The 27,895-nt window shown below is 36.7% G+C and overlaps 1 protein-coding gene across 4 annotated transcripts in view; it reads left to right on the forward strand.

Annotated features, from left to right (window-relative positions):
• The first annotated feature begins 342 nt into the window (after positions 1 to 342).
• RAB28 (RAB28, member RAS oncogene family) overlaps positions 343 to 27,895 on the forward strand; it is a 62,811-nt gene continuing 35,258 nt past the window's right edge. For 3 of the 4 annotated variants that reach the window (XR_001876341.1, XM_017824561.1, XM_017824562.1), the window contains exons 1-4: positions 344 to 601; positions 7,724 to 7,820; positions 13,018 to 13,106; positions 21,492 to 21,621. Coding sequence is in view for 3 of the 4 variants with exons in the window: in XM_017824561.1 (XP_017680050.1) it covers positions 524 to 601; positions 7,724 to 7,820; positions 13,018 to 13,106; positions 21,492 to 21,621 (394 nt within the window). In the remaining variant the exon portion in view is untranslated. Of the gene's footprint in view, positions 602 to 7,723; positions 7,821 to 13,017; positions 13,107 to 21,491; positions 21,622 to 27,895 lie in introns of all 4 variants that reach the window. The other variant, XM_017824560.1, reaches the window with a different exon arrangement.

Raw genomic sequence — 27,895 nt, forward strand, 5'->3', positions numbered from 1 at the left:
AACCCAAACCATTCAATGACTCTATGATTCAGTTTTCACATCTATTTATTTAATTGCCACAACAAGTCACCGGCCTCACCGCGCAGCCCCACGCGGAGCGGACCCGACCCGGGCCCTCAGCCTCGCCCCCGCCCCGCCCCCCGTTGCTTGGTTACCGCGCGGGGCGTCACTGTGGGGCCGAGCCACCGCGGCGTGCGACGGGGAGACGGGCTGAACCATTCGCCTGGTCTTTGAGGGGGCTGCAGTGGGGGCGTCCCGCAGCAGCTGCTGGACTTGTTGCTGTAGCTACCGCCCGCGATCTACCGCCTTCCCCCCTTTCCTCAGCGCTCCTGTTGGTCTCGCCCCGCGCGGGCCATAGCGACGGCGGGCGCGCCGAGGGAAGATGGCGGTTGGGGCCCCTGCGCTGCTGCGGGCTCCGTGAGCGCCGCGCTCGCTCTGTGCCCCGTCCCCTTCTCGCTCCTGTGCCCAGCTCCTCCCGGCTGACCTCCGCCTCTTCTCCTTCCCCGCCGGGGCCGTAGGGACCATGTCGGACTCGGAGGAGGAGGAGAGTCCGGACCGCCAGCTCAAGCTGGTGGTGCTGGGGGACGGCACCACTGGCAAGGTCAGTGCCGGCCCCGCCGGCAGCTCCTCTCTCTCGCCGCGGTGCCCCGTGTCCCTTCCCGGCCTTCCCCCTCAGCGCTCTCCCCTGGAGGGGAGGGAGCAACCCGCGGCGGCTTCCCGTCTGTCGCGCTGTCGCGATGCCCGGCTGGCTGCTCCCCCTCAGCTCCTGGCCCTTCGCGGCAGTCGCGGGCTCTCCCCGCCGATGTCCGCGCCGTGCCCGGCAGCCGAACCCTCTGACGGGGCTCCCGCACCCGGAGAGGCATCATCAACAAGTAGACTTTAATCCAATTTTCTTGAGCCGTAAGGAAAAGAGCGGCGAATCACGTAATTCCTGTGGTGCTGACGGAGTTTCCCGCCGATCCCCCTGCGCTGCTGGTCGCGCGCCGGAGGCAGGAATTGCTGGGCTGGAGTCGCTGGAATAGCCCAGAGTTGCTCTCGGTGGCCGCAGTGACCCGGGCCGGGGCCGGGGTCGGGGTCGGGGCCGAGCACAGGATGCGCGGTTCCCCTCGAAAGGACGAGCTGGGAAGGCTCCTTAGCTGGGTCTCCAGGCGCCCCTCGTTTCGGCTGCAGAGCCACCAACCTCCTGGGGTGGATAGAACCCTTTGCGACTACTGGAGTTACTGTTTCAGAGTTTGGAAAGGCACTGCTGGGTCCATTTGATTTTTGTTTGTGACTTTCATGTTTTAGTTTTATTTCCCTTCCCCCATCTAATAATCAGCATAATGAAATACAGTTTCTAAAAGTTTATTTATCAACAAGTAGTACTTGCCTTTTTAAAAGAGAAATTTTGACAAGGAGAGACCAAAGAAGACAAAAGAAAGGCCGGTTTCTTACCATTAAAATAGTCACTGATCTTTACCATATTCTTGAATGTATCTATTGCCATATGTAACCTGAATAATTTTGTGAGATACACCTGAAAATAGTAAATTTATTATATGCTTGAATTATACAGTTTTTTCCTCTGTTATTAACTGAAACCATAGGGAGTAGAAAGTTTGCCTGCCTCACAGTTCATATGAAAAGTGAGAAATGTCCTTAGAGCTGTTTAAATGAACTGCCTGACATTTATTAGTGAAAGTACATGTGTGGTTTTGCTCACTTACTTATTCAGAGCCCTATGAAGAAACAAAACATTTTTTTGTCTCTGGTGATTCTAAACGCAGTCTGAAGTGGTATTGTGTTCATCTGAGTCAGTAGATGGGCAATTCCAAGCAACTGTGTGATGAGAGTGTAATAAATACAGAGAACTGACAGCTGAAGTGCTGCTTCACTGGTAGCATTCCCCAGGAGTTTTCCATTCAAACTGAGGAATCCTTTCCCTACTGCTGTTCAGCAACTTGTGGCAAGACCTCTCACCAAACATGGATTTTCAAGTGTTCTTGAATTTTGATGTATATTCCTGCTGGTCCCTACCTCCCTCATAAGAGCTGCCACTCACTGGAACTCCTGCTGGCTCTAGGAATCCCGTGCTTCCAGTGCAGGTTATTGGGTGTGAGCAGCAGCAATGCTCTGGTGTGCTGCTTTTCCTCTTGTCCCCCCTAGATGATGCTGTAATAGAAGCTCCTTCCTGCCATCCAAATGGCCTGGAGCACACACATGAAATAATAGGTTTATTGTAAGACCTTGCCTTGAAAAAATAAAGAAGCGATTGGGTCATGGAATGGAAGGATAAAATGTACCTAGTGCTATTTCAAGCACCTCAGAAGACTAAATTGTTGAGGTTCCTCTCCTTCATTGGCTACTCGTTCTGCTTACTTGTTGAAATGTGTATATCTGTGTGTTTTCAACTCTAAATATCCAGCCTCTCACATCTGGTTCACAGCTGGTCTTTACACACATACATACTTAGCTTCTCTTTTACTGTGCAAGGTGTTGGTTTTTCTCTTCCTCTGTTGCTAGGATCATTGGACACAAGGAGTGTAGACAATAATGGCATATATCCAAAATATTGTATCTTGTGTTCAGTGTGAGATGTTCATGTTTGACTTCTGTCCTTTACTCCCTCTCCTGCCAAAAAAAAAGGCGGGGGGGGGGAGATTTTATTTCCTCCTGCTTGGCCATCTGGGGTTGCCTGGTCTTTGCTTCTCCAGGAAAAAGAAATGTTATTGTGAGTCAGGTGTAAACTTGCTTTCTGTTTTCCTCACTCATTGTTTAGAAGAAGTGTGACTCAGGTTCTGTGGAAGGATTGGTAGTAGATTAAAACCAAATCAGTGTCAGTTCAAGCTAAGGGTAATGTACTTCCACTAGCTGGGAATTGCTCTATCCATGAGGCAAGGGAGGGGTGTTGTGCTTCTATTAATTCATTTTAAGGTGCTTAAATGAATAACTGGATACTTAGAATTTTAAGGATTGGAATAAGCACTCCTGGAGCAAACTCTAAGTAGAGAAGAGTAAAAATGGAAGAAGGAATAAGAGGAGTAAGAGTAGAATCTATAAAAGTATTTGGGTAAAACAGAGACAGTAATGAAATGGTGAATTGTTGAAAAGAAAAATTGAGGGAGGCATGACTGGTTAGGAAAAAGATAATAGAGAATGACTTTAACAAACTAGACAAACTAGGAAAGCAATCTAAAAGGCAATCAGAGGCAGGGAGAATGTGAAATGAAGATAAACAGCAATTATTAATATCAGTTGGCTCTTTGATTTTGATTACAGGACGGATCATGTACACACACAGCAGCCTTATGTATCTAGCTTTTAAATCAACCCATTCTTCCTGAGCCAAAATGATTTTCCATTAAAATAAACCCACATTACTAGCATGGATTGAAAAAAATATTATGATCGAGATATTTTTACTCTTTTTGTGCACAGATTGTCTTAATATTGAAGTATGTAGCGATACTGATTTAAGGTAGATTGCTTTGATCTGCTACTGTTGAAAAAGATTTTGGGCCTCTGGAAGCAAATCTTGGAGCTATTCGTGGAAAGGGAGGTGCTGAAGAATAGGTGTACTGAGGTTCTCTTTATTTGCTGTCTGTTGTAGCTGGGACTAAAGTATGGTGGCAGAAACATCCTACCTTTTCCTGTTAACAATGGATGATGAAAATGGAAGAATGAATGCCTGAGCTGGTAGGGGAATTTGCAGAGCTAAAACATAGGCTGGCATAAAGAGTGGTGCTTGCTTTAGGATTTTTTAGGATATCAGATTTTTAAGCATTGAGCCAATTCTGAATTGTCTTGTTACACTTAGGCTCAAAAACTTCATCAATGTTGTAAAAAATAACTGTTGTCACTGTTGAGTCTTGCAAAATGAATCACATGTCCTGTGCAGATTGGCCCAGCTGTGTCAAATAGATCAGCATCAAATATCAAAAAATCATGATAAGTTTCTCTTTTTCAGTGAACAAAGTTGCATCAGTAGTTAGGAGTGGAGTGGAAAGACATCAGCTTGGACAGTTCTTTGTTTTTATGGTAGTTAAAACATTTCATTATTTAGCCTCATGTTTCTTTTCATTTAGTCTGTCCTAACATTTTTCCCAGTAGGATAGGACAGGACTCAGGGGTGAGTGTTGCTGTGCATTGACTTCTGGAAGGGAGTGAGGGAAGGGCTAGATAGATACATGTTACTTTTTGGAAAGTGCATTTCAATTAGCCAGTGAAGTTGGTACGTGCACGGAAAATCATGATGTTGGAATTTTCTGCTTGCATCCATTTGAATTTTGGGTTGAATTTTCTTTCTTCCAGCTGTGATACTACACTTTGGCATTGCTTTCTCAAAGGTTTCTTTTATAGGATTTTACTCAAAGAATTTTCATTGGTGGAATTTTCTCTAAAAGTTTCTGTGTTTCCCTGGTGTGTAGTCAGTATCAGAGCTGGCTATCATTGCTTGTATTTGACTTAAAATTTACTTAAACTTGTTGACTTTTCAATTTATTTCTTAGATATTTTTTGCTTTTTTCCCATTTATTCATTAATGTAGGTGTTAGGAACAGCATGTCATCAGTTTATACTGAGTTGTTGACATTGGAAAATGGAAGCAAGAAGCTGTCGTGCCTTGCATATGAGGTTAAATTCCATTCTAGCTTCTTTCAAAAAAAGCTGTCCCAAATATCCCATTGTATTTTGCACCTAGAATACTGTAAATTTTATGTATGATATTTTACTGGTATCTTGGTCGCTGTATATTAGAGCTCAAAGACCTTTTCTTTTCTGAAAGGAGGGAATTTGTAAAGCCAACCTTCAACAGCGTACTGATATTTAGAATAGCTTGTCGTCATTCACTTTGAGGTATTTAAGACAAGTGTGTGAACCTGCCAAACTGATGGAATTTCTAATGGAAATTCTGCTGTGCAAGTTGGTGGCCTGATTGTCTTAGTAGAGATGTGAAGAAACAAGGCTTTCATACTATCATGCTGTTCTCTGATCTCTGCATTAAGGGATGAAATTGTGTGGAGTAGAATCTTTTTAGAACATGGTCACTGATCACTTATTTACTTTTACAACCACAGTTCTACTGAACCTTTTTTAAACTTTTGTTAGTTTTTACATGGATTATACTCAACATATCCTCTCAGGTGAAATTGTTGTGCAAAATCTTTTATGGCAAGCACAGCAGAGAACACTTTTGGGATTTGAAGGGAGTATTTGCATTGTAGAGGCACTTGAATATGCATTGACAGAACTTGTTTGTTGTTGTAGAGAAGTTTCAACTATTGCTCTTAGTATTTTGTGGATAAATGCTTGTTCTGTGAATAAATAGGACTCTAGTCTGGTAATCCAGCACCTTCTTGAGCTCTAACATTTATTAGAAAAAATTTAGAAAGGAGTTAGTCAATGATTTGCTGCTATAAATTCCTTTGCATTCAAGAGCGCAGTAGAGAAAAACAGTTTAAGAGAACTTTGCCATGCTGTTGATTACTTGCTGCTCTTACTGGTTGGCTGTTAATTGAATGTATGTTGTTTATTTTTACTAACACCCCAAGAAGCTCTCAGGGAATATTGAGTGTCACAGAGTGATAAGCTAATATTTACTGAGCCTTTAAAACAAGAAGGGAGGGGTTACTTATTTAATGAGGATCTAAATTAGTGTGTTGGAGAATGTAGAATACCATGATATAGTCAGATGATACTTTAATCTGTACTGCAGGCACTGGTTACTTTTCCAAAAAAAGGAAAATTTCAAGGAAAAGGCTGAACGGTGTATTTCTGCAATCTTCTTGTTCTCATCTACATCTTTAAGGTCATGACAGATTAAACACAATGTCTTTGTAATTTTGGCATGCTAACTACTGTGATTAAAAGAATCAGCTCTACTGACTTTTTCTATCCTACAGACTGAATCTGTGTTGAATTTTATTTTGTGTGTTGTCAGTGTTACTGTCACGTAGCTGAAGGCAGAACAATATTCTCACGATTCATCCTCCGTGGTGTTCCCCCTTTGCACGCTGATGTTAATATATTTGCATACTCTTGCTATTTGTAGTTTACTTGCGTTTTCCCCCATTTATTTATTTAGTTTTAATCCTCGCAGGGCTTGAGTGCTGTGAAGTAAATGAAAATGTTGCCATAGTCTATAATTGAGAATTTGGCTTACTCTCTAAACATATCTTCTGATATCAAAATATCATGCATTATATATACAGCAGTGATAGGAATATAGATATGATATAGAAACATGAAAACAGTATATAGTTTTATTTACTTCACAGGAAATTTAATAGTTGAATAAATGTTTGCCTGTTCATTCTAGAGCTTTAATGCTGGAGCTCTGGTGATCATGTTTTAATGAAAAAAAAGTAACTTACCTTTTCTTTCTGTGTACATTTGACTTCATTAGCCTAATTTAGATCTTTGTTGTAACCATCCTGTTCTTAGACCTCACCTATTCTCATTTTTCAGAACTATTGGCATTATTTTGCTGTTGAATTTTTGACTAAATGTACTCTAACCACAATTTCTAATAACAATTGGTGTGACTCATCTCTTTGGGTCTTGATGAACAGAAAACTGGCAAAAAAGAAGAACCTTCTTGCCTGTTTTGAGTTTTCTCAGACGATGTAAGGGTTTTGTGAGGCTCTTAGTCTTTTTCCCTCCCTATGTATGTAAATACATATTTAGATTTTTTTATGTAGGTGATTTGTATTTATATTTACAAATGTCATGCCAACAAGAGATTTGTAAGTGTACAGCACTAATTTGATGTAGGATGTAGTTTATGATTTTTAATAAAGTATTTCATTTTTTGGGCAGTACAGACTTTTGTATTCTTTATGATTGTACCATACTTTTCTTCTTTACTTCTTTGTTGGGCTTTCTTTTTTTCTTTCTTTCCCTTTCTCTTCCCCCTCCTTTTTGTTTGTTTTTTTTTTTTTTCTTGCCTTGCATGGAGACCTTAAATTGCTATTAAATTGCTACTGACACAATATAAATTGTCTTGCTTCATTAGTTTATCTAGGTTAGTTGTGTATCCTTTTATCAGTATGTAGTAAAAACTGATTATTAGGTCAGTAATGTATTGGTCTGCTTTCATAAGTGCACAAAATATCAGTTGAAGAAATAAGTTTCCAAAGTTCTGCTGCAAGGAATGAGTCTGCAAATGCGCATTCTTAACATGAATTTAGTTTTCTTTTTCCATGTGCAAGAAAGTATTCTCCCCATATTAGACTTCCTGTAGTCCCTGATCCTGAAACTGATGTACAGTGGCAGGAATCTCGCCACACTTGGTTCCTGTGGGACTCTGCACTGTGCAGATCTCTGTTCTCTCCCAGAAGGTTGGTTTGGGATCATGATGTTCTGTACCAGGGGATGACCCTTGTTTTGGAAATGAACGCTTTTAAAAATATTAAAATCTTCAGGTACAGAGAGTGTTACTTAGATTTGTGTCAGTTTGAGCATATTAATGATTCCTCATTTAAATCCGTGTATTATTTTGTAATATTACTATTACAGTATTTTTGAAATCAGGAAATACGCACCTTGCTTCTTTTTGCATAAATTAGTAGCCTCTGCCTCCTGTTATTATGTTGAAGCTGACTGGACTGCTTGTCAATCCAAATCCATGAACACTGTTAGCATTCATTGATTTAAAAAGTGGTTAACTGTATTTCATACTTCTGGTTTAACATAAAGTTTTTTGCTGTTTAAAATGACAACTTAATTTGATGCTGTTCTGTTTTAGACATCCTTAGCTACACGTTTTGCCCAAGAAACATTTGGAAAGCAGTACAAACAAACCATAGGACTGGACTTCTTCTTGAAAAGGATATTATTGCCAGGTAAGAGAATAAAAACTAACACTGAAAGGTTGGGTGACAGCAAGACTTGCAGAAACAGATTCTTCAAAGTAATGTGTACTTAATAAGCTTAGTACAGTGATTTTTATGGCAAAGTAAATTGGGTTGTTCAGTGAAAATTTTGTTAGTATGTTCTTGCCAGGTGACAGAGTTACATATCTGCAACTTGCATCTCGATTTCAAATAAAAGGAATGCTGTCTATATTGATGAATTTTATTATCCCTGCTTGAGTGCACTCACTGTCCATGTGCGTAGTGTAACACACAACAATGAAATGGAACTTTAAATATATTAATTGAAAAAGTATATGTGTTTTGAAAGAAATATATATATATATTTAATGAAATACACGACTTCTATTTGAGTTGTGTGAGAGAAGAATAATGCAGCTATGGACTCACAGTGCTCTAATATGTGAATGCTGTTTTATGCAAGGCAGCATGAAATTGCTGGCATTTAATAGACCACTAAAATTTAGGGTCCCTCGGCACTCATAAAAATACAGTTTGAGCATTCAAGATGTTTCACTTCATGATGGCAAAGAAACTATTTAGATGCCAGTTGCAGCACACTGCATGGAAAATGCAAAGAAATAATTAAAAAAGAATAGTTGCTGGTACGAGTTTGTCTTTGAACAATTGGGGATTTGAAATAAGTCTTTTTATTGATTTGTGTTTGCTCATATTCTAAGTATGCAAGTATTGAATTAAATGCATTTTCTTCTGGATTCAGAAATCAGAAGAAGTTAGAAAAAGTATGTGTAATTATTAAAAGTTGACTCAAGTTCTGTAGTTCTGTCTTTTTTCCTTGTGAAGAGTGGGGAGGAAAGCAAACCCAGAAATTAAACATTTTATCTATAACCTGTAGTTATAAGAAAATATATGCAGTTCTTGAACTTATTTTTTAAAAATTATATTGCCAATAATTTCTTGGTTATGTTTATATATTTTCTTAAGTGAAACAGAATAATCTTTTCAGACTATTACTGCATTCACTATTTTGGTTTGGTCATTTTGCTGTACTTTTTTACTATCTGATGAGTGATAAAGTACCAAATTCCAGTGCTTATTTCTTCATAAAATCAACAGAATAATTTTTTTATTGTCCTGCTCATGCCTCTAAAAATACCAGTGTACATATTACTTAGCAGCAGTACTTGCAAGTGGAATGTGTCCACAAATCATGCAGTGTGCATGCTGAGAACTTTTATTTTGCAAGTTTTTTTCCTGCTGTTAAGCATACAGAAGCTATTAGTATGTTACTGGGATTTTAAATAATCTTGTTGAGTAGAAAATTTGGAAAATTATCAACTATTGCTTCATTCATTTTTGTTCATAGTTTATTTTGTGTGTGAATTTCGTTCATTCATAGTTTATTTTGTAATAAAATCAGAATAGCACCAAAAAGTCTGTACATCTCTTTTCCTCACCATTAACAAAACAGTAATGTTTGTATTCGTATTTAGGAAGATAACATTTTTCTGTAGGTTGTCATTCTGGTTTTACTTATGCTTATATATGTGTTTAGGTATATATGGCTCTCTGTGTTTTATAGGTAAGCTGGACTGGTCATGGGGAGTGAGAGGGAGGGAGGGAAGGTGGTAAAATATCTAAATACTGGAATGGGAAGCATTACTTTAGTAAGCGGATTTTTCTAATTTCTCGGTTAGTTCTGGGTTTGCAGAGCTGCTGTGTTTGCTTGAAAGGTTAGTTGATACCACTGCACAGAAATTATGTGTGTATCAATAGGAAAAAAAGCCTCGATTTCTCTTATCTAGTAGGAGAAATAATGAATAACTGTGGTTCAGTAGTTGATTTTTTCCTTCTTCAGTGTAAGCAAAGATTTCAGAAGTTAAAACTCCCTATTTCTAGAATTGCTCAGAAGTTTACATTAAGCCACAGTAGAAATACATTTTAGCTTGTAAAATAAAGTACTGTTTTTCTGGGAGTTTCTTGGTTTTTGTAAGATAAAAGTGGCATTTGTCTCCAGTTGTTTTAGCAATTAATGCAGTTTTTCAGTGAAGATAGTAAATATTTTACATAATAAAACAATATAGTTTAATACAAATAATAAATCCTTTGATTTTGAACAATGACTTCTAGTATTCAGCTTGACAGATTCGCTTTATGCAATTTGGTCAATTTTTTTTTTCCAAATGCAAATCAGTTTCATTATATTTATTGATGCAGAATCTTGTATAGTCTGGATGCAACCATGGTATAGGTTTTAGTGCTTAAATAGTGTATCTGTTAGTCAGAGGGTCTGCTGATAGAGACTCCTAAGAGCCGTAGTCATATACATTTTGGAAGGTTGTGAGCACAGTTCAGTAGACAGGATCCTTCTGTTTAAAGGATTTTTTTAAAGTCATTGGTGCAAAAAGTGGGCAGACTTGTGTTTTTAGTTCCATCCTGACCGTGCAGTGCTGTAAGTCAGGTTAACCAGTGCACCACGTGTGCTCCTGCAGGATCACTGCTACATCAGCCCAGTGGCTTCAGTTCATACCAGAAACAATCTAGATACCTGCACTGTGTTGCCTCAGTTATTTTAACTTGCACTTGTGTGTATTTTCTACAGAGTAAGGTGCTGAGGTTTTCTTGTTCCTTATGGGTGTATAAAATGTTATTTTGAGGGGATTCTTCAGTTATTTTTATTGGTATGTTAAGACTGTTTTTAAGAACTGTCTTATGATGCATTGTTTCTTTTTGGTTTTTTAGTAAGTCTGCAGTTTGTATGTTCCTCTTAAATCTATGAAAAAACAGATTTCAAACTTTTTGTAGAAAACTTTGTGTGCTACTGTCATACTTGTTAATTAAATATTGGGTAGGCAAATGCCTGGAGTTTTTAATTTTGTCCGAATAATCTTAACATCCTTCTTTCTTCCCCAGAATCAATTAGAGCACAAACCAAATATTACAAAATCTAACTGAAAAAAAGGGAAAATGAAACATTTTGCCCAGGAGATGATCAACATGAATTTCAGTAGTTAATGAGGCCCTAATTCACAACCAGTTCACCTTAAATGAACATACCGATCTTTTTTTTTTTCTACCCTGTTTCTTTTTTCTGTTGTTAGTGAAGGAAAGTAAATAATTTCTAATAGTAGATTTTTTTTAGTTGAACAGTCACTGTTAGATCATTTAATATAACTTAACTGCATTAAAATTTTTCAGGTCATTCCATGCAGTTATCCAGATACTAAGCCCAGTATGCTGTTCATAATTTTTAGTTGTAGGAGGAAAGATGAAGTTAGAAACTTCTTAAAGCACTCAAACACAAAATTAGACATCTGAAAATTGTTGAGCTTGAAAGTGATAATATTTATAAAGCTTTGTTTTTAAAACAGCTGGCATGAATGACATGGTGACATTCCAGTAGAGTACATAGGGGTAGAATACTACAGCATGGTGAGCCTTTGAGCATGCATAGTTTGTTTACCCACTGAGGATGTGTAGTCTTTTAGACTGCGAGTTCACCAGTTTATCCATGCCAGATGCTTTATGGAAGACTTTCCTGCATTGTTTGCAGTCATTTATGTTCTGAGCTTTTAAAAAAATTGATTAATTCATAGTATATGCACTATCAAAAGAAATAATCTTTTTACTCATTATAAGGTTTTCTTTATTGAACTGGAGTGTTTATGAGGTATTTTCTAAACTCCATTTAGAAATTCTCTTACTATTAGATAAAACTCAGTGTAGCTTAAAAGTGCTGTCTCATACTCATCCTCTATATTTTTGAGACCAGTGTAGTAGTTTTGGAAATCTTCACTTTTAACCAGATTAAAGCCAAGTGCATTGTAAAAATATAATGTGATATATTTAATACTACAAATAACATATGTCCAGCTCTATAGTTCTAATTTGCTGGTTATTTTCACGCAGTGCTGTGATGTGTTTCCATGGAGCACACTCCCTTGTGTAACCAATGTGAGCATGTTAGTTATAAATTGACAGATGAATAGATAACGTTGTGTAAAATAAGGTCGTTAACTATATAAAATATTTGAATTAAGGATATGTCTTTCTTAGCAGCCCAAAGTAATTTGTTCATTTTCACTCAACTCTCACTTGTTGTGTTGTGGAATTCATTGCATTTTTTTAAAATCTAGGAATAAAGTTAATAGGCAGTTGTGATTATTTGTGCATAAGTAGAATTGGTATTAACATGTAATTCATGTGAGTTGTATGTAGATCAGAAAAGGTTTTATCAGTCCTTACTCTATTAGAGTGGTATTCCAAGGTAATCAGTACAGTTTTGAAAACAATTCTCACCTTGCAAAATGAGACAAATTATACTTTAATATATTTGTACGTATATGGTTACATACCTTTCTGTGTGTATTTTTGATCTATGAGTTTCTGAGTTGTTAGCTTACAGAATATGTAAGACTTGTAGGATGTTAAATATTTTGTATTTAACCTGATTTTTTTATTAATTTGTTTTTAAAAACCTGTTAGCACTTTCAACATAGCTTAAAAACTGTTTAGAGTAGGAAGGAAGGTCTATTCTTGGTACAGATTCTTTGAAGATGAAATTATGTAAATCATGCCCAATTTAGCTTCCTGCTTTGGGGTGGTGGGTGGAGGAAGTAATCACAGTTTGCATCCTCAACTTAGATGTGTGTTGGTATTTCCATTTTTTTAATCTCTCAACTATATAATTCTTTAACTGTATGCTACTATCAGCATCACTACCAAAATGAAGTTACCTGGTGGGTTTTCCTCTCTTCTGGATTTGTAAAGATGATTTGTGGTGGGGAAGGGACACACGGTATGAAAAAATGTGGTTAAGTTGGCATTAATTGTGTTACCTTTCAGTTCCCAGTACTGTGCTATAGAATGTTCTCTGTGAAGTTTTATGTGTTTCTTCAGTGGAGTATGTTATATAATTTCTAGTCAGGAGTGTTATACTTTATGCAATTCCAATTATTTTCTGTTACTATTAAATATGTGAATATCTAGCTATAATTTTACTGTATCTTAATGACTTAGCTGGAAACAAATGACTTTTTTCCAAATGATACAATCATCTTTCTGTTGAAATTTACTTCCTATTTATTGTATACTTGTAAAAAGCTATTGCTGTTGATATACTAGAGCTGTATTACCTGCTCTGATAATATATCTTTATTATCTAAATTTTCCAGGTTACACAATATCTATAATTTTTTTTCCCCAGGAAATTTGAATGTTACTCTTCAAGTGTGGGATGTAGGGGGACAAACGATAGGAGGCAAAATGCTGGATAAATATATTTATGGAGCTCAGGTACAGTATAAATGCTGATAATTTTATTTATAGTAATGATTAATTGAAACTTTGTTCTTAAAATTTTACATGCATTATGCAGAACTTTTAGTTTGTTGTGTTATTAATCTCAAAAATTTTATGGAGCTCGGGAAACTATAAATGCTGATAATTGTATCTATGGTAATGATATTAAATTAATTGAAACTTTGTTCTTAAAATTATACATGCATAGATACATTATACATAGCTTTTAGTTTGTTTTGTAAATCTCAAAAATGTTGAATCTTTCTTCTATCTAAACTTAATTGATATTAACATGCTAATTTAATTTTCATGTATGGCTAAGTTCTTAGAGCTGACATGAAAAGCAAAGCAAGGGTACGCATTTGTAGATCTGAATAACTCTCCAGAGCAGATGTTTGTTTCCAGGCTTTGTGTCTTGAATTAAGAAAAGCAATCATAGTAAATGGTAAAGGCTATTTGGATATCCACATGGTAGATAGAGTGGCTGCTTTTAGAACAGCTGCCTCCTGGGGGAAAAAGTAGAAGGAGGAAATTAAGAGCAATCCTACACCGTTAAACTCATACATGCAACTGGGGTTATAAGAAGGCAAACAAAAGGAGGCAACCAGGTAGCTAAATATTTTTGCAGAACTCCTATCCAGTGAAAATTAATTTTATCTTGAGGTTAACTGAGAAACTTGAAGTGAATGGTAGGATCAAGAAAGAGCTAAATAGTATAACATTATAATGTTAATATATATATATAATATTGACTCATGAGATGATTTAGAAAGATGTATTATATACCAAACTTCTTAGCATGAATAATCCTAAAATGTATTCTGTTCCTTAATTTGGAGTTTGTAATGAGAACAATAGGCATAACATATTTTATTAGATAATATTGTACTTAAGTGAAAAGAAAACAAACACACCTATTTCTTTTGTCCCAGTACTTTAAGCAATAGGAATATGGAATCCTAAAACTCTTATTGGACAGAAACTTTATATTAACAAGTATAACACAGAGATTAGGATCTGTTAGTTAATGGGATTAAGTCAAACTTGTCAGTGTAACATTCTCTCACTTTCAAAAAAATGTCTGAATGTTTTTAGCTGCTGCAGCTCTTTTATAGCATTTTCTTTTTTTTTAATAAAACTCGATTTGCTGCCTGTTACCAAGCAATAGGAGAAAGTGGCTTCCATGACAGAGGAAATTTGATTAATCACAAATTGTTGCCATATGCCCAAAGTAAACTCAGTGGAGGAAATAAAAAGGCTATTAACTTTGTTGGCATTGAATTTGGTGATAAACTTAGGTGTTTCTTATCAGAAATAACAGGTCAAAAAGTTAATACCAGTTCCCAAAAGTAGTGAAAAAGTTGATATCAGTAAGACTAACGTTTGATTTTTCTAGTCATTCGGAACACATTAACAAAAAGCCCCCTATGTCCAATCTCTTCGACTTTAATCCTCCCTCAACCCTCATTGTAACCCTAATTTTTTAAATGGACTAGTTACTCCCGATGTCGACATGTATTGCCAATGTGTGTAATAGGCTTCTTATCATCAAAGCTGACTTCTAACACACTTTTCTATTAACTTTGTAACAGTGCCTGTTGAAGACGCATAAAACTATCTCCATTTTCATCTATTCATGAAACGCCATGAAGAGTTTGGAAAAACACTGCTTTCAGCTTATTTCTAGACAGAAGCTTAATGCATGTTGAACATCTGTAGCTTTTTATAAGAAAAAGGGGAAAAGTAAAGTAGAAGAAGTAGGAGTATTTATAAAGGAAAATCCTTTTAAATATGGATAAAAATTCTTGTGAATAGACAACAAAACAGCAGGAAAGTAATGAGGAAGAGGTAACATGGAATTAGCAAGAGTGTGTAGCCAAGGGCCAAGAGTCTGGTTAATGGACTGGGGCATTTCTCCTATGAGGAGAGGCTGAAGGAGCAGTAGTAACTCTTCAGGGTAGAGAATAGAAGGCTTATCTATATATATACATATATGAAGGAAGGATGCAAAGATGACAGAACCAGGCTCTTTTCTGTAGTGTCTGTTGACAGGACCAGAGGCAATGGGTACAAACTGAAACACAGAGGATTCCTTCTGAACATCAAGAAACACTTTTTCCACTGTGAGAATGACTGAACGCTGGCACAGGTTGATGAGAGGGGTTGTAGAGTCTCCATCCTCAGAGATAGTCAGAAGCCAATTGGACATGGTCCTTGGCAGCTGGCTTAGGTGCTTCAACAGGAACATTGAACCAGATGACTTCTAGAGGTCCCTCCCAACCTCAGTCATTCTGTGAAATGGCTTTGTAGTAAAAAGCCCTTGGATGGGTGTCCTGTTGGGGAAAAAAACCCAACAGTTGGATGGGAGTTTGCAGTGCACCTTTGCAACAGTAGAAGCTAACTGAATACTGAGCTGTGTTAGTATGTAGTAGAATGAACTAGAATAATGAAGTAGTCAGATCAAGGAAAGTGATTATCATACTGTCTGACATTTTTGAGGCTGCATTTGGAGTATTGTATTCAGTTTGGGGTTCCCCAGTACAAGAAAGCCTTTAAAATAATGAAGTAACTCTAGTGAAGGTTGCTGCAAAAGAAGTATGTGTGCCTATGATGCGTTGCACTTGGTCAGCATGCGTGGTGCAACTGGGATTTTAAACATCTTGTTTGTAAAATACATGAGCTGCACAGATACATATAGAGTAGATGATTTGGATCTGTTGCAAAAATTGTGTTCATCTGTGTATTCTCCAAATCTACATAATTCAGATTATGTGTGGAATTGTTTGTAGCATACCTACAATATGGGTCATGCTTTTATCCAGTATTTGCAGATGCCCGTAGCTTCATGTAGACTTCCATCTGGTTGATCATTGTGAGATTTGGAAATCATAAGTGGCAGAATTCTTGGTTTTATGCTCAGAAATCTTAAGTGTATGGTAGACCTACTTATAAAATACTATAACCAGCTGGAGATGGAAGTTTTGAGCATCTAAGAAGCAACTGCAAAGATTATCTATGATCTACAGTTCAACTGGATCTTGGTTGGAATTTGATCAGGATATCGGGGGGGGAGTGAGTGGAGTAGTTCATCTATACTTTGCTGCAAACCTTGCCCACTGGAGGTTTCCTTCTCTTTGAAAAATGAGACCTGAATCAATTCTCTAGGATAGATCTTCTGGTTAAGTTACTGTTAAGATGCCATATTTTGATTGAGATCCCTAACTTCTTGTGCCATGTTTTAAAATAAGAATGGCAGATTTGAGAATGAGAACCTATGTAATTTGCTTGCATGCTTGCAGTTGCAGTTGGAGAAAGTGCAGTTCACCTGCTGGCTTGAAGCAGTTGCTTTCCCTAAGCCCATTTTTCCTCTCTGATGTTGCTCATTTAGAACATTATAATTGATGCATCCCGTCTTGGTAGCTGAATTTCAGTGGTGAGTCAGAAGAACTCTGCAAGCTGTGGGGAAAAAAGAGCTCTTTGTTCTTTATAAATAAAAGGTGTTAATAATCAACAGTGAGAGAAAGCTGTTTAAAACTGGCATGTTTATCTCAGAATTGAGAGAGGCTAAGAGTAATTGTGTAGTCGGGTGCCACAGCTGTACTGATAGACAGCAGCTCATTCAATTATGGCAACTCAATCACGTATATTTGAGTGACCATGTCCTCAGTATCAACAAAGACAACAGTGGTTAAGTAAATGTGGACTGTAAACTGTTTTCACTTGCAAAAGTAGCATTTCTGGAAATGTATAAGGTGTCATAATGCAGTTGCTTTTACTAAATGAATACTCTGTGACTAGAAAAAATAATTTAGAATTTTGGTCTGACTTATTTAATGAATATTAATGAAAATTTGGAAGTTAATTTAGTTCCTTCATACTAAAGTCAGTCATAGGATGAGGGTAGCTGAGGATAAATCTGAAGAAGAAAACATATGGTTTTAATTACTGTTTTCTGTAGCTTCCTTTTATTGTGACAAATCTTGATGTAAACTTGACACCTTCTAAATGTTGATTGTCTAATGCGAATGTATTGCTGGTTACAAACACTTCCATAATAGCAGTTCTGCTGTAAAATAACTGCTACTGTTTGTGTGGTAAATCTTTCAGAACCACTCCCATCTCTTATCTGTAATTGCTGCCCCTACCCACATATCTAGTTTAAATTATCTTTAAGATCTAGTATATGCTACCTCATAAATTGGCTTGTTAGTAGAATAAGAGTACTGCAGACTCTACTTTCTCCAGGGATCAGCAAATAATTTCTGCAATATTCTCAGTTTTGAGTGACCTGTTTCTGAAAATGCTCTATAATTCCAAAACAAAAAGCACTCACATATGCACTAATGTAGGCAAAATGTCTCTCTTACTAGAGTGCAATTATGCAAGCAGGGACTATTTGACACGTTGCTGGAGACTAGAGAATTAACGTGCTGTTCTTGGCATGTCAACCACCATGTGTTTCAAACCTTTTTCACTGCAGGGAAATACACTACTTTTGTGTAAAAAGGCCAGTGTTAATTTTCCACCTTAGTTCCTCATACCTAATAGGGAAACAACAACTTTTACACTGTCTACTTGTTCTATACTTCATATACTGTAAGTTTGTGGAAAATATGACATTTTTTTGAAAGCAATGATGGGATTTCTCTATAATAAAAAAAGGCGACATAAATTTTAACCATGGAGTTGTGACTAGTCCTTTGTTAATTATCTGTATCATAGTAAGTTGCTTGTAGAGTGCTGTTGTGATAAAAATCTAAGCAGAAAGTATTCTTTATGACCTGGATGCCATGCTGCCTTTTTTTGAATCTCTAAGATGTCATGCCTGCCATCTTTGTTTCTTAAGTATGGCAGATATCGACAAGATTAAAAAAAAAATAAGAAAAGAATGTGCTTTAGAGGCAGTGTTTCAGATCACAGAGAAAGGGACCAAAGGGAAGTTAGATGAACTGTAGTTGCAAACTTTGTTCAATGGTCTCTTTCAGGGTGAATCCACTGTGAATACCTTTTCTTCCAAAGGGGTGGGTGAGCTGCAGTTGTCTAGAGGACATATAGCAGAGTAGAATTTTGTTGAAGAATTAGTTAGAGTTGTCTAACCCTAAATGTTCAGACTCTCTTAACTTTTTCTTTCATCTAACTCTGGTTAGTGCTGAAGATGGTTTAGTTAGTCTGCTCTTCTGCAGGCCGGTGAGAGAACTTGACTGCTGGTGAAAGAAGCATTGCCGTGTGCTCTTCCTCATTTACAACCTTCAGCCTTATGGCTGGTATTTTTTATTAACCTTTACCATACCTGTCCTTTAGCTTGAGTTTCTTCTTTTTCATTGAGCATTTAATAACACAAGTATGTCCTTCCTAGAGCAAGACTTAGATAGTGAAAGACAATATGTACGTGCACAGGGATTTGGGTAAAGACAGGAGAAGTTAACTGAGATGCAAGATATTAAGGAATAAATTGTACCAAAGTTGGAAGAGGGAAGTGGATGTTTAATATTAGATTTGATTGGTAAAGAAGGAAAGAAAATAAAGATAAAGTTGTGTGTCATAATTTTTAATTTCCTTAAAGGAATTGGTAAAAGCTGTTCCATAGAAAATAGCAGCTATATAAATTTAAGGAACAAGAACTTATTTTGCCAAGGTGTTATTGACATTGGAGGAAAAGAGATAGATTGGTACTGCTGTCATAAGAAAGTAGGAGTTGAAGGGATCTCAGTAGGGTCTGTTGCCCTCCTTCAGAGCTGCATGTATAAAGTCTATTTAATTTTTGGTAACCTTAAAAATTTTCCAGTGTTGGTGACTTTGTTATAGGTGGTGTATTTCAGAGCTTTGACATTCATACTGTGTCCATGGGGTGTTTTTTGTTGTTCATTTGTTTTTACACCTGCTATAATCTTATTGCTGTAAACCTATTGCTACATGTCGTATTGATCACAGATTTGTAAGAACGTTCAGGGTGGGAGGGATCTCAGGAGGTCTGTAGTCAAACCTCCTGCCCTAAGTAGTGTCAACTGTGGGAGGCAACTAGGCTGCTCAAGGATTTATCCAGTTCTTTCCCGAAAACCTCTAAGGATGGAGTCTGGGCAACCTTTGGATCAATCCACTTGATTTTTGTAATGGTAAAAAAGCTTTTCATGATATGTAGCTTGAATTTCTCTTGTTTCAGCTTATGCCCATTGTGTTTCATCCCCCTGCCATGCACTGTTGTGAAAAGCTTGGCTCTATCTCCTTCATAGCTTCTTCATGGGTATAGAAGGCTGCTTTTGGGTCCTCCCAGGGCTACCTCCCTTCCATGCTGAAGAATTCAGGTTCACTCATCTTTTCCTTGTAGGACAAATGCTCCAACCTCTGATCGTCTTGGTGGCTCTCTGCTGAACTTACTCCACTTCACTGATGTCTCGAGGGGCCTTAGGATGTGTTCTGACTGGATGCATTCTTTTAGATATGACCTTACAAGTGCTGAGTAGAACAGTTGCTTGGTTTAGTGGCTGTGCTTCTGCTAATTCAGCCCAGTTGGCCATCCTTGCTGCCAGGGAACATTGCTGGCTCATATTTGGCTTTCTGTCTGACAGGACCTGCAGATCATTTTCAGTTGCTCCCCAGCCAGTCAGTCCCACCAGCCTTTATTATTTATTCATCTGCAGCTGCTGGGCTTTGCATTTATCCTTTTTGAATGTTGAAAGATTTCCGTTCACCCATTCCCTGAGCACGTCTACATAGCCCTGCCGTCAGGCATATTGGCTGGTCCTCCCAGTTTAGTGTCATCTGCAAACTATGTGTAAGATCAGATGCAAAGAGAACTGTTATCTTCTCTTGAAACTTGTACCAGCATCATCATGCCTACTATCAGTCTTGTGTTTGTTAAACTGTCCATTTTTTTGCCCAGTTTTCTCATGTCAGTCGTGGTTTCTAAACCTCTGATATTGTTACTGGTCTCTAGAATTCTGGTCTACCTTTTTTTTTGATACTCAGTGTCCAAAGCTGGATGCATTGTTTCATCTGGAATGTTTCATGCCAGTGTGATATTTGCAAAATAAGCCTGACATGTTCAACTGTGATCTGTAACACCTTGATCCTATTGTATGGAACCTGTTACAAAGCCAGATGCTTCCTAGTGTGCACTTGATTATTGCTTCCTTTGAACTTGTCATGGTATTTATTGAATTGCATCCTATTATTTTTAAATTGTTTCTCATCATATAATCTAAACTATTCTCAAGTAATCTTACAGTCTGTACCATTTTTTTGTCATATGTGAAATTAATTAAGTGTACACTCTGTGTTGGGATCTAAGACACTTCTTGTGAAACTATCAATTAAAGCTGGGCCCAGACAAATGCCTGAAAAAATTTGACTTGAAAAATCTTTTCTGTTGATAGTAGGTCATTGAACCAGCTACTTTTGTGTGCATTACATTATTTCTTCAGAGTATTTGTGAAAATTTCATGTGAGAAACAGTGTGCAATTGCAGGGTTTTTTTGTCCTAGGTGTGAACTCCATGAGAATAACTGCAACTGAAATTCTGATTTTATTCCTCATTTACAAGATACTGACTTTATTAGGGTGTAGTGGAAGGAAGGGGCAGAAGAGTCAATAATTGAGATCTGAGAGCTGATCTTAGAATTGTGGAGGGGACAGGGATGACATTTGGGCTGTTAATAGGCTGTGCTTTATAATATTGGCTATTAGTGCTGAGTAATCCTCAGTAATGTCTGCTTTGAGTATTTTATACCTGCAGCTTGGCCCAAAACCTCTGAAATATATGGGACATCCTTCTTTTTGAGTTCTGACCATATCTTTAATTTTCTTTGGAAAGTTTAAAGCTCACCAGTACTTCTTGCTTGTCTTCTACAGCACTGAAGAAGGGGAGTCTGGTCTTTCTCCCCGACAGACAGCAGAAACATGACAGTCAGACAATGCACAGAAATGTAAAACTGAACATCTTTTTTTTTTATTTTTTTTTTCCAAAATAGGAAAAGTGAAACTACAACTAATATTAGCTAAAAGTCCTTCTCCAGTGCAATTTTTATCTTCCTATTAGTGTGAAATACTTTTTTGAGTTTCCCATAAAGCAAATGGAGTTTTTAATATTTCTGATATAACTAATTGTGCTCTTTACTGTGTTGCCATATTTTTTCTGCCATTGTAGAATTTGAAACACCTGGAATATGGGAGTAATACTGTAATGACGTGTATACCTCAAAAGTTTAGAATCCCTTTAATTGATCCTCATAAGATATGATGCCATTGTTTGTTAATGCTCTATTTTATGATGATGATGACGATGATGATGATAATAATAATAATAATTTAGGCTGATGCAAATTTTACTGTATTAAAGTGTTTTTACAATCTGTAACATTTAAAATATATCTTTTTATTTAGGGTATTCTCTTGGTTTATGATATTACCAATGTCCAGAGTTTTGAAAATTTAGAAGACTGGTATAATGTGGTAAAAAAAGTGAATGAAGAATCAGAAACACAGCCACTTGTGGCCTTGGTTGGAAATAAAAGTAAGTTACTCATATTACATATTATTTTATATACTCTCGATGTGGTTTGCTATTAAAGAAATTACATAGGGTATATGTATTTAGTAAAATGAAACTAAATACTATCTTGTGTGTTGTTGCTGTGTACGGAAGTCAAACTTGGGTACACCTCAGGATTCTGGCTCTAGGCAGACAGGTTACAGGACTTGCTGCACTATTCTTTACCCAGCCTTCAGCCTCTCTCCTGGTGTTCTCTTTGCTTGGAGAGCAGCACACAGGAGTGGAGAGATCACTCGCCCATGCTTGAATTTGACACGGCCCCGGGATATAGCCATGGCACGTGTCTGGAATGGAGATCTGGAAAGCATTCCTGTTTGTAGTAACAGGTATATTTCATGATTCTGTATGTCAAAGGACTGCTAGGTTAAGTACTGGTATATATTTAAAATAACTGCACTATTCCCTAGGTGAAATACTTATGAGTTGTTTATTTGACTTTTTTTTATGGTATCTGCAGATTTGCATGAAGTAACTAACTTCATGTTGTTTTGGGATTTTTTTTAACCTGTCCTCTTTTTGATCATGTAAGTATCATACAATGGTTTATTCTAACCATCAAAATATGCAACTTTAAATAATCCTCGCGTAGTTAGTTTCCTAATTAGATGGATTCCAAATTCCCCTATTTCCAACTAAGAAATCTTACAGAAACATCCTTATTACTGTCCTGGCTCTCCTACCATTTTTCTATTGAAATTATATTATTGAAACATCTAGCAATTTTTGAAACAAAATGGTAGAAACATATACATAATTTTTAAGCTTCATAAATATATTTACTTGAACAGCAGAAAAAGATTTGATTTTTTTCACTTTCCAAGTAATTTGTTGTCATGTTACAGTGACCATGTCGTGAGCAAACCTGAAAAAAGACCTTACCCAGCAAGTTAAAATTGTTTAAAAGGATTTGAAAACAATACAGAGACAAAACATTTTAATTCAGAACCATTAACTGTACTACAGTGATACTGTAACATTTTATGATATTAATTATGAAAGACTAATTTCCTGTGAAGAAAACAAAGAAGCTCTTAGAGTTACAATATATAAATAGCACTTCTGAAAGTGTAACATAGACAGTGTTGTACTCTAGCAGACTGGAGTCAATAATACAGATTCTGTTGAAGTTCAAATGAAAAATATTTTTCACTGATTTATATTTTACCCCAAAATATGATTTCTTCTCTGGAGTTCTGCAAATCTTATGAAGTATTTACAGTAAGATACACTGTAACATAGGATAAAAAATGTTTTTTTCCTGAAGTGACACCATAAAGGTAGAAAATCAGACACCAGTTTCCATTTGGAGGAATTTTATTTCTGTTATTTTTCACATAGGCATGCCTGCATATCTTTAATATCCAAGTGTTTCCTTGGAAGCATCTGGAAGTAGAATCTGGTTTCCTAGATGAGTTTTCAGGTAGTGGCTGACACTGGCTAGTGAAAGGGCTTTCATTTTATGAAAATACCAACTGAAGGAACAGTGTACTTGCAACCTTGTTTTCTTTCAGAAGCTGTATATAAAGAAAAGAAGCAAAATAGTGCTTTTGCATAATGCTGAGTTGTTGCTGTTGTACATGTTGATTATGCAGGGGTTACTATTTACAGAGGTATTTTTTTGCTTTATTTTTGTTTCAGCATGATAAAAATTAGATTTTAGAAGTGTATTGCTTTTCTGAGATCTGTAGGAGGAGAAGAATATCTAGGAGGACTTCCACCCCAGTATTAAAAAATTAATGGCCTGTGAGAGGAAACTGTAGCCAGGCTCCTGTTGTTACATAAAGAGAAAACAAGGTGTTTACACAGAAGTATGATGTTGACTCTTGTGTATTATGAAAAGATAAAAGTACCAGTACTAACAAGCTATTGAGAAGGAATCACTTGTTCAACTTCTTTACTTACTTAGTGATGAAACACCGAGATACAGTGCAAGAGCAGTAACAGGTTTAAAGCCAGGAAAAGCCATTTGATGAATTGATGAACTCACTTGACCTCCTGCATCATACAAGAGAAATACTTTCAGGCAGTAGTTTCTGTCACAGGATTGTACTTGGTTTTTGAGCTATACATGCCTTTTAGGAAAATATCCAGGTATGCTGACCTAAAGATTGGAAATGTCAATGTACACAGACAAGTTATTCTAACACTTAACTTGCTCTCTGATAGAAGTGTTTAAAAATTGTGAAGAATTGAGTTATTTTCATTCACAGCAACTGGAAAGCTTTGGGACAATATTTAGATACCTAGATAAGAATTTGGGAGCTCAGCTGAAACATTCCGTTTTGAAACCTTGGCCTAAAGTTAGTTACTTAATTTGGGCTTAGGCTATCCTTTGTCTTTTTTCAAATAGTAATACTTTATGAAATATATGTGTACTTTTCCATTTTGGGGTAGATACCCCTGGGATCTATTTCTGAAGCTCTAGTGCTTCAGAAATAGGAGTAAAGCTATAGTTAAAAAAAAAAAAAGCTTGGAAGAAAACAAAAATATTTTTCTTCACAATGTAATGTAGAAAACTGTATACTTGAATGCTATTAGAGGAAAATAATTTCCTTGAGTAATTTTGTCATTGAAAGTAAGTTACTTGAGATATAACAGTATATGGTGCATAATTGGGTACTAGCTGTTAAATCATGCAGTTTTAGAGGTAATTTATTGTTGGTTTCTAGTATAATTTATAATCATTCTGTTAAATGTTAAGTTTGCAAGGATTTCTCTAACATTCCACAAAACTTGAAGAAATTGTTCAGTGCTAGTTTTGTTTGTGTTATTCTGTTTCATTGTACATTGAAATAGATTAGAAGCATGAACACAGTAAACTGCTGTGTCTGTTTAAAGTGTGGTTATTAACTTCAGAGTGGTGTTGATCTATTAAAATGTCTTATTGTGATTGCAAGAGATTAAGATTTAGTCATGAAACAGTGGAAAGGTAATTTCTACTTTAAAAGCTCCAGTCGGTCACAAGTCTCTCATTCGTCAGAAATTTATTTGAAAATAATAGAGCAGTATGAATTGACATCTAAATTCTGGACCTTCCCCTCTTTTTTTTTGGTGTTTGTTTTGTTTTTGGTTTTTGTTTGGTTGGGTTTTTTTGGTTTTTTATTTAGTAGTAGCTAAAATGAAGGACTGTCATTGTCCGCTAATTTATTAAAAATAATTGGTAAAACAAGAACTTCAGAGATGCAGACCTTAGTTGTAAAAGTAGTACTTTATTTAAGGTTACTGGCTTTACTCCTGGATGCTTAGTTTCAGTTTTCATTCTTTCTTCCTTCCTGTACATTTTTCCTTTTTTTCCATAGCTTGATCTACATGCGTGGTCAGAGAGAGTAGAAAACTGATTTGAATCAAGATCTTGGCCACACCTGCTTTCTGCACTTGTGTTATCAATTAATTCTCTGTCTTTCCATAGATTTTTGTCTGTGTGTTTGGTGAACAACAGAAGAAATTGTAAAATTTAATGTAAAACTTCTTTTTCCCTATTAATTATAAGTCATAAGATGTTAATAATCCTGAAATTTACAGCTGATATTGAATCTTATATTTGCTTTTCCTAGTAATTTACTTTGTGTTATTACATTCTTATTTAATACAAAGTATATTTGAAGTGTGCTTTTTTCAGTGTTGCTAATACCAATTCCTTTGCACTGGAAGTTGGGGAGTAAACCTTAGTTTAAACAAATGCTTTTGAGTTTCAATGCAGTAGCTTAAAACTTCTATAGATATGTTGCTCTCAAATACTTTGACTCGTATAAATGAAACTATAATTATCAAGTGAATGAATTGTGTTTTGTGCACTTAGGATCTTTGCTTAAATTTGGTATTGATAAAGTTCAGTGATCACAATGGGTCTTCTAGTCATTAAGTGTGAATGAGAGAGGGTTTACTGTGTTTTGTGTGACTGATGTATTTCCTTCCTTTCTGCCTTGACTACTTTATATATTTTCTTCTGCACTAATCTATAAGCAGTCTCCTCAAGTGTCCTACCAACATTTTCAGTGGATGTATTGTAAACAAAAATTAACCCAGGTTGCTTGGGAGCCACACTCGTTTTGATTTATAGCTACCAAGATGGTCTGAGGACAGTGGTTATCTGTAGCTTATGTAGGGGGTAGGAATTATCAGGTACCAGTGTATAGTGGCTAGATGAATGATTTCTATTCTTACAGATATTAACCAGATCCATTCCTCAATAAAGACTAATAACTCAGATTTTTAAACAGTCTTCATGACAGATGAGGGCACAGAGGAGAATGCATCAGCACTAATTAAGAATGTTGACCATTTGTTCGTCTTAGCCATGATTAATTGATCTGGGAGTGCTATCTCTGAACAGGAAGTGGTGTGCTGTTACATTGTGAAGTTTAAAGGTTACATTTTAGTGTACCCTTTAACTTGCCTTTGCAGGCAACCTAAAATGTTTTTACCTATCTTATCTGAGTGCAGAAAGAAACATTTTCCACCCCAGATACGAGTTAATATTTGGTGTACTGTGTACTAATGTGAATCTGGCTGGTAATGGGACATGCCCAGTCTGCTTTTGGACTCTATTGCTGCCTTATATACTTAGTCTCTGAGTACATTTTCTGTACTCAGAAAATTTCTTCATTAATACTCATTTTGAGATTCTGGCTTATTAAAATTCAGAGCCGTGTATTCACACTCTTGTCCCTCCCAGCCTCCCCCAGCTATTTTCTGTTCTTGCTTCCTGTGGGCTTGTACTTTTTAGGTATTTCACCTGTAGTTAAGACAAGCGTTGAGCAGGTAATGCAAAGACCCCTGTTCTTTTGAGTCTTGTGCCTGATTAAACTGAAGTTCCTGTATGCCTGACAGCGGGTCTGGTCACCTGAGCCTCACACATGCTCCTGGGATTGGAGGGTAAACTACTTACATGTAGAGACTCCTTCAGAAAGAGAACCTTGTCCTGTGCTACACTCAGTTTACCAACTGATTTGAATAAATGTAGAATGATACCCTGTTTTTAAAATATGTATAGCATGTTTGTCTCAGCAAACTTGTAAGATTAATAAAAAATTGCAATCTTATGGATTTTTTTGTTTCAATAGCCAGGTAAATTCATAAAAAATTATTTTTAACAAGAAACTTAAATTAATGAAAGGGAAAATCATGTGAAAATGATCTTTTATTCACCATAATATTATATTTCCAACCCAGTGTCTGAATGTGCTCTGTAACTTTAGTGGTGGGGGCGACCTAGAAACATACGCATTTTTTCAATGAGAAAATCACCTTGCTTGTCTGAGAAAGTATCTGTCTTGCAAGATTTTGATCCTTAATCATGCTTGGCTTAATATTAATGGTGCTGGGTACCATCGATGCTGAAGACATCTATGTAATTATATCTGTTAAATTCCAATGTGGACAAACCTCCTAAACAATGATTAGTAGACAGAGCCTGAGCCTCAAGTGCTATTTTTTAGAAAGGATCTGAGCTCACGGAAAATTATACAGAACAAAAGAAGGAAGGTTTATTGCTGTTGTGTGGTATTTACCTTGCCATATTCCATTGGCTGAGAAGGAAAAACAGCTGGCAGGAAAGATCACAAGGATCTGTGCATGTGTTCCATTCTGGCTCTAGTCTTCATATGATCTGCTGTGATAAAGGTATTTGTTGCATCTGATTACAAATCAGCTCATGTTTTACTTGGACCCTTCTTTCAGAATCCTTCATAAAATGATCTCTTGGATGGGAAGGCACAGTGGATACAGAAGCCGCTAAGTAACCCCGTTAAAGGCAAATTTTTAGAATTCTGTACTTTCTTCCAGTGCTGCAGCCGTTACTGAAGCATGTATACAGGATAGGTTTTGATGGTGGCTCTCAAAAGCCAAGTGGCCTCTGCCACAGTACCCACACCAAAAAAAAAAAGAGTGGAAAGAGGAAGTCTTTTCTCTTGTGCTGCTCAAAAAATAATTAATAATCCTTATTATAGTTTTCTGCCCTGCCTGTATTAAGCCCAGATAGCATTAGTTAGTAGTGAGCTTACTTTCGATTTGTGGTCTGCTGAACTGTGGGGTTCTGTACAGGGTTGAAGCTGAACAATATACACAGCTTGCACACAGAAGATGTGTTACTGTTATGCGACTTGTCTGAGTTTGAGAGTTGTACAGCTAGACAGAGCCCTGATATAAACAGGTGTAATTCTATGAAAATCAGTGAATTTGCATTCATTTGAACCAGGACAGTTTAGATATATGCAAACTTTGGAAATTGTTTTCT

The sequence above is a fragment of the Lepidothrix coronata genome, unplaced genomic scaffold (genome assembly GCF_001604755.1).
Source record: "Lepidothrix coronata isolate B3197 unplaced genomic scaffold, Lepidothrix_coronata-1.0 Scaffold111, whole genome shotgun sequence".
Taxonomy (NCBI): Eukaryota; Metazoa; Chordata; class Aves; order Passeriformes; family Pipridae; genus Lepidothrix; species Lepidothrix coronata.